Source organism: Morone saxatilis, unplaced genomic scaffold (assembly GCF_004916995.1).
Source record: "Morone saxatilis isolate NCDOM2014 unplaced genomic scaffold, NCSU_SB_2.0 Contig10, whole genome shotgun sequence".
Taxonomy (NCBI): Eukaryota; Metazoa; Chordata; class Actinopteri; family Moronidae; genus Morone; species Morone saxatilis.
In genome coordinates, this window is record NW_023339652.1 from 6,124,988 (window position 1) to 6,134,993 (window position 10,006).

The 10,006-nt window shown below is 37.5% G+C and overlaps 4 protein-coding genes across 6 annotated transcripts in view; 2 read left to right on the top strand and 2 right to left on the bottom strand.

Annotated features, from left to right (window-relative positions):
- def6c (DEF6 guanine nucleotide exchange factor c) overlaps nt 1-736 on the top strand; it is an 8,638-nt gene extending 7,902 nt beyond the window's left edge. Inside the window, exon 12 of the mRNA XM_035679996.1 lies at nt 282-736. Coding sequence (XP_035535889.1) covers nt 282-493 — 212 coding nt within the window. The 3' untranslated portion in view covers nt 494-736. The remainder of the gene's footprint in view (nt 1-281) is intronic.
- A 1,050-nt stretch (nt 737-1,786) lies between these two features.
- On the top strand, nt 1,787-5,829 carry mcat (malonyl CoA:ACP acyltransferase (mitochondrial)). The gene is made up of 5 exons (XM_035673727.1): nt 1,787-2,384; nt 3,421-3,508; nt 3,602-3,819; nt 3,897-4,034; nt 5,446-5,829. Exons 1-5 carry the CDS (start codon nt 1,947-1,949, stop codon nt 5,716-5,718), a joined length of 1,155 nt encoding a protein of 384 aa, XP_035529620.1. The 5' UTR covers nt 1,787-1,946; the 3' UTR covers nt 5,719-5,829.
- A 488-nt stretch (nt 5,830-6,317) lies between these two features.
- On the bottom strand, nt 6,318-9,328 carry bik (BCL2 interacting killer). 3 transcript variants are annotated; one of them, XM_035673767.1, is made up of 6 exons: nt 9,284-9,328; nt 9,175-9,203; nt 8,008-8,110; nt 7,710-7,862; nt 7,504-7,618; nt 6,318-6,494 (listed from the first exon to the last, which is right to left on the bottom strand). In XM_035673767.1, exons 3-6 carry the CDS (start codon nt 8,100-8,102, stop codon nt 6,378-6,380), a joined length of 480 nt encoding a protein of 159 aa, XP_035529660.1. In that variant the 5' UTR covers nt 8,103-8,110; nt 9,175-9,203; nt 9,284-9,328; the 3' UTR covers nt 6,318-6,377. The 3 variants fall into 3 exon arrangements, with proteins under 3 accessions (XP_035529660.1, XP_035529642.1, XP_035529652.1); XM_035673749.1 differs by having other exon boundaries at nt 7,710-7,874; XM_035673759.1 differs by lacking the exons at nt 9,175-9,203; nt 9,284-9,328 and having other exon boundaries at nt 7,710-7,874; nt 8,008-8,182.
- LOC118342236 (probable tubulin polyglutamylase TTLL1) overlaps nt 9,171-10,006 on the bottom strand; it is a 3,725-nt gene continuing 2,889 nt past the window's right edge. Inside the window, exon 7 of the mRNA XM_035680732.1 lies at nt 9,171-9,203. Within this exon, the coding sequence (XP_035536625.1) occupies nt 9,171-9,203 (33 nt within the window). The remainder of the gene's footprint in view (nt 9,204-10,006) is intronic.

Sequence of the window (10,006 nt, forward strand, 5' to 3'; positions counted from 1 at the left end):
AACATATGCCTATAAAGCCATAAAATAAGTAACTTGTGCGCACAAGATAATAACTTATGGGCACAAGATAAAAAAAATTTTTTGGGACTTCAGGGGCTTCGTAGGAAAAGCTTTAAAAGTTGAGTATGCAAAGTTCTACCAAATTTGATATTCAGCTTACAAACTAACAAACAAATATCACCTAAAATATAACCTACTTTGTCAGCCTAGTTAACCTAAAAGTTAGATGTGTCAGTGAATATCACAAAGATCAAATTTTGTTGTCAATTTTTTGTTTGTAGAACGATTGGAACATCGCCTATTATCAAAACGCATGTGTCCCAAAAAAGAAGGAGCACTGGCCAGTAACGAGTTCGTCTCCAAATTCAAGATAAGAGCCGATCAGAACAGCCAGACACCAGAGGACAGCGAGAGCCTGGAGGAGCAGATGGAGGCCGCCAACCTGTCAGATGGATCGGACGAATCACAGGGAAGACCCAACGGACAATCGTGATGTCGACGGTTGAGGGGAAGTTCGGAAAACAATAAAAGAAATTCTCAATATGTTTTAAAACCAGAGAGTGGAAAGTGGAAGGAGAAAAAAAGCCATTTACAATACAAAAGAAAGGTTTGTATTATATTTATATGTTGAAATGTACACTAAGATGAAGAGCAATGATGTCAAGCACAATGAGGTGAATGGCTAAGATCAATAGCGACAGTTTTGTATAATAAAGTTTATGGGTGAATAATAAAACCTCATTTTGTGATATTTTATCTTTTTCCCTTAATGAAATCTGTTGTAACCAGTGGTGGACTATAACTAAGTAAAGGTAAACTTAAGGTACTTGTTCTTTACTTTAGCCTTTCCTTTTCATGTCACTTTCTACTTCTACTCCATCACATTTCAGAGTGAAATATTGTACTTTTTTTTATTTATTTTAGTTACTTTACGAGTTTTTGCATAAGAAAACAAATGAAGATGTTATACAATTTGTCAATTAATCAGTCTGACAGAAAAATTAAGAGTAATTTCCTTCTCAAATGTGAGAACTTGTTGCATTTCTTTTTAATTATTTTCATATTTATCATGTGTTTTAACATAATTTTGAGGTGTTGACTGTTGGCTGGACAAAACAAGCATTGTGAGAGTGTCACTTTGGGCTCTTGTCATAATTTGTTACAAACAATCAATCAATGAATCAAGAAAATAATCAGCAGATTAATCCATAATGAAAACAGTCCTATTCAAAATAGTTGAAAATGATCTATCTCCAATTCAGCTTTTATATTAATGTATGAGCACTGATAATCTGATTTTATAAGATACAATAATATAACAGTCACAGGGGACATTTTTCCACATTGAATACCTTTTTTTTTTTTTTTTACTTTTTATTTGTACCTTCAATTAATAAATAAACCTCTCTAAAGTTTCTTTCATGGCATCCTATTTGAATTTCATAAAGTAAACATACGAATAAGAAACAAGAATCAACAACAGAACACAGAAAAACAAACAAATAAATGAAAAAATAAACACATAGTAAATGTATGTTAGATTTTTTGACATTGCATTGAACACATTTTAATTGCAGGAGTCTAATTGTAATTAGAGTAATTAGAGTATTTTTTTACAGTTTGGTGTTAATAACTTTTACTTTCTTCACCACTGATTATGGGGAGTGATGTGGTAAATGTATTTTGTGTATAATATAGTAATAATAATGAATAAAACCATGACATATTGTGACCTGAGGGTGGTGCTGCAGCAGGAAGGAACCGAAAAATAACCCGGAACATAAATAAAATGAACCCTGTGGACTCCAATCAACATGGTGGCTCTCAGGATTGACTCATGCTGACTGTAGTTAGGCACAAAGTTTGAGTTTTTTGCATTAATTAACTTACAGTTTAATTTCAGATTATGGGTCTATCTTAACCGGGTAGACTCCCTTTGTTAAGCCATGTTGTCATCAGTGGTTTTCAGCCTCACAGCAGCCTCCAGAGGGAAGGTCAGGTCGCTGGTCTCTCTGAGCCGGAGCCCCTCCACCAAGCAGCCTCTCTCCACCGATGGAACCCGCCACCTCACGCCCGAATCCAGCGCTCCTCTCCCGGACAGCGAAGCTGCGGAGACGCGGAGACCCAAAAAAGACCCCAGCGGCCGCTCCGTACTCCTCTTCCCCGGGCAGGGCAGCCAGTTTGTGGGCATGTGTAGGGGACTTTTGAAGTACCCTAACGTTAAAGAAATGTTCACGGTAGCCCAGAGGATCCTCGGGTACGACCTGCTGTCTCTGTGCCTGGAGGGACCCGAAGAGGAGCTGATGAAGACGGTTCACTGTCAGCCGGCGGTGTTTGTCACCTCACTGGCTGCGGTGGAGAGGCTCAACCATGAAAACCCCCAGGTAGATAAAGTCCCCTAAAATGTGCTTGTTTCAGCCCCACAAATGTGAGGGTTTACTGTTTTTCTTTCTTTTTCCTTCTCTTTAAATTTTACACAACACAACAAACAATTTTAACAGATCTCCTTAGACTGTGATGGCCATTTTTATCACAATGAATAAAAAAAGACCCAATATTTAATAATCAAAATGTGTATTAGTTGCAGCATTAGTCCCTTTAACAATAGTATTTGTGAATAATATTTTAGATTATTATTTTTCTGGGTTACAAAGTAGCCACAGCCATTTAGATGGCAAATAAAACTACAATTATTAGAGAAAAAAAACTACTACTAATAATAATAATGATTAGGACATATGTTGATTCTTAGTACAAGCAATATCACAACATATAAATACTTTATTATAAGTTCATCAGCAAGGGATAACAACAAGCTTTCTTGTGAAACACTGGATACTCTCACCTTGTCAAGCCTTAAAATTAAACAATCTGCTAATTTTACCAATTTTATACCCTGTTGGGTAGTTTTATCTATACAATGGCATCATATTTTAAAAGCTAATCATAAGTTATATAAAATCTTAACCTGCAAATCTATTGACACATTGTTGTACAATACTTGCAACTTAATTTGCTGTTCAGCATTTTAACTTATAAAGACAAATGTTATTTTATAACGTAGTCATGCTGTATGTTTTGGTTTAAATTTAGTAACTCATAAATATAACTGCAGAATAAATGTAGTAGCACAACATTTCACTTTTTAAAAAGTAACGGAGTATGAATATAAAGTGGCATAAAATGTAAATTCTCAAGTAAAACACCTCAAACTTGCACTTGAATGCAGCACCCTTATAAGAAGTTTCTTATGTTTAAGAGGACAAATCCAGTTATAAGAACACCTCAAGAACCATTTAGGATTGACTGTGACTCGAGGACAGCCGACCGGTGTCTTTTAAGCGACGTGTGTGTGCCTCATTCACATTAACTCTTACTAGAAGTGTGTGTGTGCTCATGTTTTTACTCCTCTGTCCACAGGCCATTGAGACGTGTGTTGCCGCTGCAGGTTTCAGCGTCGGAGAATTCGCTGCCCTGGTTTTTTCCGGTGCCATGAACTATGCAGAAGGTAAATAGGACATGTTTCCGATACTTCTACTGCACAAAGATGTAAATGGTGTTAGTCAATGTGTCATATATTTATCCCGTCTGTGTCTTCCAGCTCTGTATGTGGTGAAAGTACGTGCAGAGGCCATGCAGAAAGCGTCAGAGCTGGTTCCTAGTGGGATGCTGTCAGTCATCGGTAAACCACAGGCTCGGTATAACTATGCCTGTCTGCAGGCTAGAGATCACTGCAAGAGCCTGGGGATCAAGGACCCGGTCTGCTCGGTGGCCAACTACCTGTTCCCTGATGGCAGGGTCATCGCAGGACACCAAACGGTACAGAGCATTGTGCTGAACTCATACTGACTCCTCTTGTTGATATCTGTCTCATCGTTGCTGCGTTGTCTTCCCAGGCTCTGGATTTCCTCAAACAAAACTCCAGACAGCTCCAGTTCATGAGGGCCACTCCTCTCCCGGTCAGCGGGGCTTTTCACACTAAGCTGATGGAGTCGGCTACTGAACCCCTCAAAGAGGTGCTCAAACAGGTGGAGGTCAGTCAAACTTCATGATATATTCTTCATCCACTCTTGAATATTTTCTTGAGCAGGGGAGCGCTCTTTTAAACATATTTTATACAAAAAATTTGCAAACTTTGCTCTGATAGTCGCTGTTTCTGACTGTTTTTAAAACAATTATGTCTGAGTTTATTGCTTATTTCTTCCATTTTTGAATGTAATGTGTAGTTAATGTATATGTTACCTTGTTAAATATGGTGACACAATATCAATAAATGTTTTTGGCATCTAGCCCATCCTTAAGGCACACACTTATTTTAGACCCTCAGGTCACAGTATGTCATGTTTTATTTAGTTTACAGACGAATGTGATCAATCTAGGGATGCACAATATGGATTTATTTTTTCAGACGACACAATAATAAATTATTACTTGCTTCTCATAGCCGATACCATTGACATAACCGATAATTTCATGTTTTTTTTCCTCTTTTTAAAAAAAGAAGAAGTTCATAACCCGTAGTTTATGCATCCTTGATCGCAAGAAAGGCTGAGATGTAGTCAGCAAAGAAAGACGGGTGATTTATTATTCCATAGATCTGATCTAACTATTCAGATCACTATTGTTTTAAGTAAAGTTCATTAAAAAACTTTGCATATATACTTTAGCTTTAATAGAACATAAAGCCTGTCAATCAGTTTTGCATAAGAACTCAAAATAAGTTATTATTTTAATGAACTGATCATTTATTGGCTGTTTAGTTATTAGGATCATTAATAATAATTTAAATTTCCCATTATCTGCCAATAATTTATTCATTGTGCACTCCTAGACTAATCTATCCCTCATGCTTTTCAAGACAATTTGCATACATGGGAATGTCCAAAACAAAAAAAAAGCAAAAATGTCAAACTTGATCTTGGAACTGTTTTTTCACTATTTTCTGACATATTAAAGACAAAACCAATTGAAAAAATAATTGCAGATTAATCGATTCATGAAAATAATCGTTAGGTGCAGCCCTGTAACAAACCTATCGTTAACCTACAATTGTAAATGGAAAAAACATTAAGGGGTCACGAACCCTTTAATATTAACTTCATCCACATCTTGTTCAGGGTTTCTGCAGGTTTCAACAGGTTAAATTAAATACATTTTAACACGTATTGTAAGTCCATTATGAAAGCAATTTAAGACCTATTTTACAAACGATAGAAAGGGAAATCTATATTTGTTCCATGTCGGTTTTGCTTTGTAATTGTTACAGCTTGATCAATACACTTTTTTCCCGAAAACACATCAAAGACATGTCAAATTAATATTTATATTTAAAATATTATGGCATAAAATTCAGATTATAGAGCTACCACTCTTGGAAAAGTTGCACACATCGACTGATTTAGTACTTCTACATCTAACGCCTCTCTGTTTTTCACCCCCGTTCAGGTCCGTCGTCCTGAGATCAACGTGTACTCCAACGTGGATGGCAAACGCTACATGAACGAGAGCCACGTGCGCAGGATGCTGGTGAAGCAGCTGGTGTCGCCTGTGAAGTGGGAGCAAACTCTGCACGAGATCTACGAGAGGGCGCAGGGAGAGAAGTTCCCTCGCACTTACGAGGTCGGCCCGGGGAAGCAGCTCAGAGCCACACTCGTAAAGTGTAACAGGAAGGCCTCAACGAATTATGCAGACGGGACAGGCATCACTAATGAAGACTAATAATGCAGAGATGTTGACTCTGTGATGAAAACAGCCAAGCAGGAGGTCAAAAAAATGGACCTCAGTGCTCTTCTTTTTTTGTGTGTGGACATAAACCTGCAAGCTCCTGTGGTTGCTTCTTACGGTCTTTTTTTTTGTGTAGTATTGTGTAATTAAATGCCTGTAGTTTTTATTAAAGAAGACGACAAAATGTTGTCATTTAGAAGTTTATTTGCGTCACATTAAAAAGCATTTTCAAGTCTGAAACAGAAAGTCCAGCTCCCTTAAGTTTATATTAAGCCAGGCTACATATCAATTCATTACAAAATTTTGGCCTCTTAAACCAGTAAGAAAGTAATCAGGATACAAAAGACTGCAGGCCAGCAACAGTCCAGTCATGGGTAACTAGGCTTTTTTGACAATTAATACAACTGTGAACCAATATGTCACTGCTACAATATGCTGGCCAACACTGTAAAACCCATTTGTATTTTTATTTTATTTTTTACTCCTGTTTCCGGTGTCAAATTCAGTGCCGTTGAAAATAGTGTAAAAGGAGAAGTAAAAGTAAACAGCAGAAACAAATCAGTTAGAAATAATTGTCATTCATTTGCAAACCCTTTTTTTTTTTTTTTTTGTCAAACATATAATGGCCGAAAAAGACCTGCTTATGGCCCATTTTAGGCTTTCCATTCCATCCATAGTGCACCGAAAATGGTCACCGCAGCCACCAGTGCCACAGTCACCAGTGCTCCTCTGGTCCAGCCAGCGCAGGTTACTGGTTTAAAGTTGGACACCTGTGAAATGAAAGAAAATGAGCTCGACTATTCTTTCAAGAGAGATGTGGATTTATATTTGTGTGCAATCAGGAAAATGATTAATTAGATTTATTCATTTCCCTTCTCAAATTGCGCTTTTAAACCCTTCTTGTTAAAAGTGTCTGTATTGTTGAAGGTAATTTCCTATTAGTTCATCCCTAATCTGATTGCAGGCAGGATTGTCGGTCACTATGGGAGCAGGGGAGCGCTCTTTTAAACATATTTTATACAAAAAAAATTGCAAACTTAACCCCCTTCATACAGTCGTGACCCTTACAAAAGGGTGTATTATGAGCTATCACTATTTTGTGGAGTTACAGGCTAGGTTAGAGAAACACTTGTTCCCCTGTACACCTGTTGTAATGTTAGAACAGATTAAAGATTTATTCATAATACTGTACTATAACACTAGTGCAAACTATCTCTACGCTGAAACACTCACACAAATCATTATGTTTCAGCTTGTGGGGAGCATATCTATTTTTCCCAGGGTCCTAAGTTCCCTAACCCCTAACCCTAGAACCGGGGAACCCTGAGAACATATGCTCCCTTTGGCATGTTCCCCTTATGTACCATATAATTCTTGGGAACATACAGTAGGACCATGGGAACACAGGAATGACCCCAACTGGTGAGGGTGCAGACTGTTTTTGTTTTTGCCAGAGACACAGCGTTAGAATAAAATCTGCAAGTCGTCTTTCCAGTTGACAAAAATCCACAGTCGGCGACTAGAAAAGCCGCTTTGGTCCACTTCTGTCTGTAAATCGAGGACCTTTTGTTTAAAATACCAAGAATTATTAAAGTTATAAATCTGGCCCTGTGGCGCGCCGTACTAGAATGGAACACTAGACGACGAGTCTAGCAACAGTAACTATAGGGTAGAGCAAAAGGTCAGCTGAGATTTGTTTATAAGTGTAAATACTATGTAAATATAAATATATAAACAGTCTATGGTTGAGCCACGGATGTAATACCACATGAGTTTTACCCAGGTCGCCCAGGTGTCCGCTCTGAGGATCCCCTGCCCAGGTGCAGTGCTCGCTATCCAGGCCTTCACTGCCGCGGACAGGCCCTGGAGGCCCCATAACTGGCTGTGGAAATCCCTGCAAGAGAGCAGCACCAGGTTGTAATATCTTAACGGCCAGTAACACAAAATAATAGAGAGAAAGATGTGTTTTTTTTATGTTTTTATACCGATAGATGGTCCGGGTCAGTGCCTGAGCGGGTCTCAGCATGTGGAGAGGAGTTGGTAGCCAGTTTGGCTGTCTGTTGGCCCATTCCTGGTCCAGCTGATCTCCAATTACAGCCAACTGGCGCCCGAAGGCCCGTGCAGCCCTGTCATTGATCCTGAAGGAGGAACTGACATTTCTCTATTCATATTCATCCAGGGCAAAAAAAATCCTATACCCAAGTGATTCTCCAAACAAAAGCCTTTTACATTATATTATATATATTATTAAATTGTTTTAAAGGCAGTCTGTTTTCACTGTACCTGAGGTTCATGTCAAACAGGGTGCCAATGTCCACCTCACCAGGTCCAGCCTGGAGGGATACGACACGACTCGGCTGTCTTGTTTGTTCCACCATGTTGTTTTCTGAGAGCAGAGTTATGGCAAATTAATCATATCAGTACATGAGAGTGTGAGAAAGGACTTTAACAGCCACGCAGGGCAGTTTACTGGCTCCATGGTTTTAAAAGGTGTTTGTGTGTTATCCTTGCTCAACGCCAACGTTCATAAACAGGCTGTGTAAATACTTGGGTCATGTGACCAGGATAGGTGCAGGCTGTGTTACCGGGGAGAATATCCATGTTGATAAAAAAACAGGCTCTCCTGGGTTTAAAGAGGTGACATCATCTTTTGGATCAAGTCCAGTGGTTGTAGCCCACGTACTATTGCAAGAAAAGTGTATGGAAGTTCCCCTTCAGATGGTTAGGAGTAGTTTATGCACGAAACTGAACATCTAATCTACCTTTTATGACTTGATTTACGACTTATTATTCTCAGTTTTACCCTAACAAACAGGTTTGCTCCCTCCTACGTGCACCTGTCCTCAGACCAGTTCCTGTTGTGCCTGCACTTTAATGCAAATGCTCCATTTCCATAACTCAAATCAACCAAACGGCCTTTTTGTACTAAAAGAAAAAAGAAATAAGACTCGTTCCAAAGAATCTACTTGTAGGCTTTAAATATTTGTTTGCTTACAAATCCTGAGTTAATCTACCATAAAGTATAAAAAAGGTTTTCCTTGTGTGTAATTATAGGGATTTATATTTACATTGTTTACACCAATTTACCATTAAATCATATGTGGGAAATATTATAATATAATCATACCCTATACTCCAAAATGTTACAGAGGCCAGTTTAAAGTATTAATCATGAAATAGCTTATAGTCCTTTGTCATATTGTCAAAACAAAGAGATGAAGTCATCTTTCTAACCCAAAGCAAACAAAGGTCGTTTTGAAGATCACACATATTGGATTACGCACAAAACCCGCAGATATGAATTAATCTGAACTACATTTCCAAAATACCTAGCATATTGTATCATGTTGAAATGTTATCAAGTTAAATATTAAACGAAAAGAATATAAACGCTCTCGTCTAGACAGTCAAACAGGTGCAACAACAATAAAAAGAGAAAGTAAAACCTACCTTTCGGGTAGATTAAAGTAGACGCCGCCCTGTAATACATATAAAGACATTATTAATGGAAATGTTTAAGAAATAAAGAAAATAAAGAAACATCTTTTCCAGTACTTACAGCAGCGTCCTTTAATCTTGATGCTCTCAGGTAACTGCTGCAAATATGATTGGCCACGCCTTTACCTGCTGCTACCAAAGGTGACGAGCAGGGGGCGACATCACCCTCACATAACTTTAGAAAAACAATAACAGAAGAAAGTTTTGTTTAGCTTTACCGAAACGTGTTTCTGCTCTGCTAATAATAAAAAAAGGAAGTGGATGTTTTTTCCCATTATAATATTTTATATTTAGATATTTCTCTCTGCTTCATGTTACAATTGTAGAGCTGCTATGTATATGCAGATTTTTGTCTGATGTTCACCTGTTATTATGTCTTAATGTATGTAATAATGTAATAAACACTCTTGTTTAATTATTTACTGTTGCACTTGTATACATTTATAATAAAAATGTAAATGTTCCAATAAAATAAAGCAAACTCTTCTTTTCTAAATATTTGTCTACCTCCTTTATTTTAATTTTTATTCATGGTATATGTTTGCCCTTAATCTTTAATGATAATTTGGTTTCGTTAGGAAGGTTTGTAATATATAAACAGAATATGTAACAAATGATAATAACTGTGTCACAATGTTATTAAAGCATTTTTGCAACATTTTTTGACTGATTTCACTGATAGCCACCAAAATGTAATATTACACTTTTCCATACAAAATTTACAGAATATGTGACGAAGTTATAACAATTTGAGATTAATATGTATATCTAGGTGTCCTTTTCT

What these genes read in the sequence shown, in the direction of transcription:
- bik (XM_035673749.1), bottom strand. Translation starts at nt 8,102, where the DNA reads ATGGTGGAACAAACAAGACAGCCGAGTCGTGTCGTATCCCTCCAGGCT. An exon ending in CTGACCCGGACCATCTATCG is followed by an intron (nt 7,619 to 7,709) that starts GTATAAAAACAT and finishes GCTCTCTTGCAG; the next exon opens with GGATTTCCACAGCCAGTTAT. An exon ending in CGGACACCTGGGCGACCTGG is followed by an intron (nt 6,495 to 7,503) that starts GTAAAACTCATG and finishes TTCATTTCACAG; the next exon opens with GTGTCCAACTTTAAACCAGT.
- mcat (XM_035673727.1), top strand. Translation starts at nt 1,947, where the DNA reads ATGTTGTCATCAGTGGTTTTCAGCCTCACAGCAGCCTCCAGAGGGAAG. An exon ending in TCAACCATGAAAACCCCCAG is followed by an intron (nt 2,385 to 3,420) that starts GTAGATAAAGTC and finishes CTCTGTCCACAG; the next exon opens with GCCATTGAGACGTGTGTTGC. An exon ending in TGCCATGAACTATGCAGAAG is followed by an intron (nt 3,509 to 3,601) that starts GTAAATAGGACA and finishes TGTGTCTTCCAG; the next exon opens with CTCTGTATGTGGTGAAAGTA.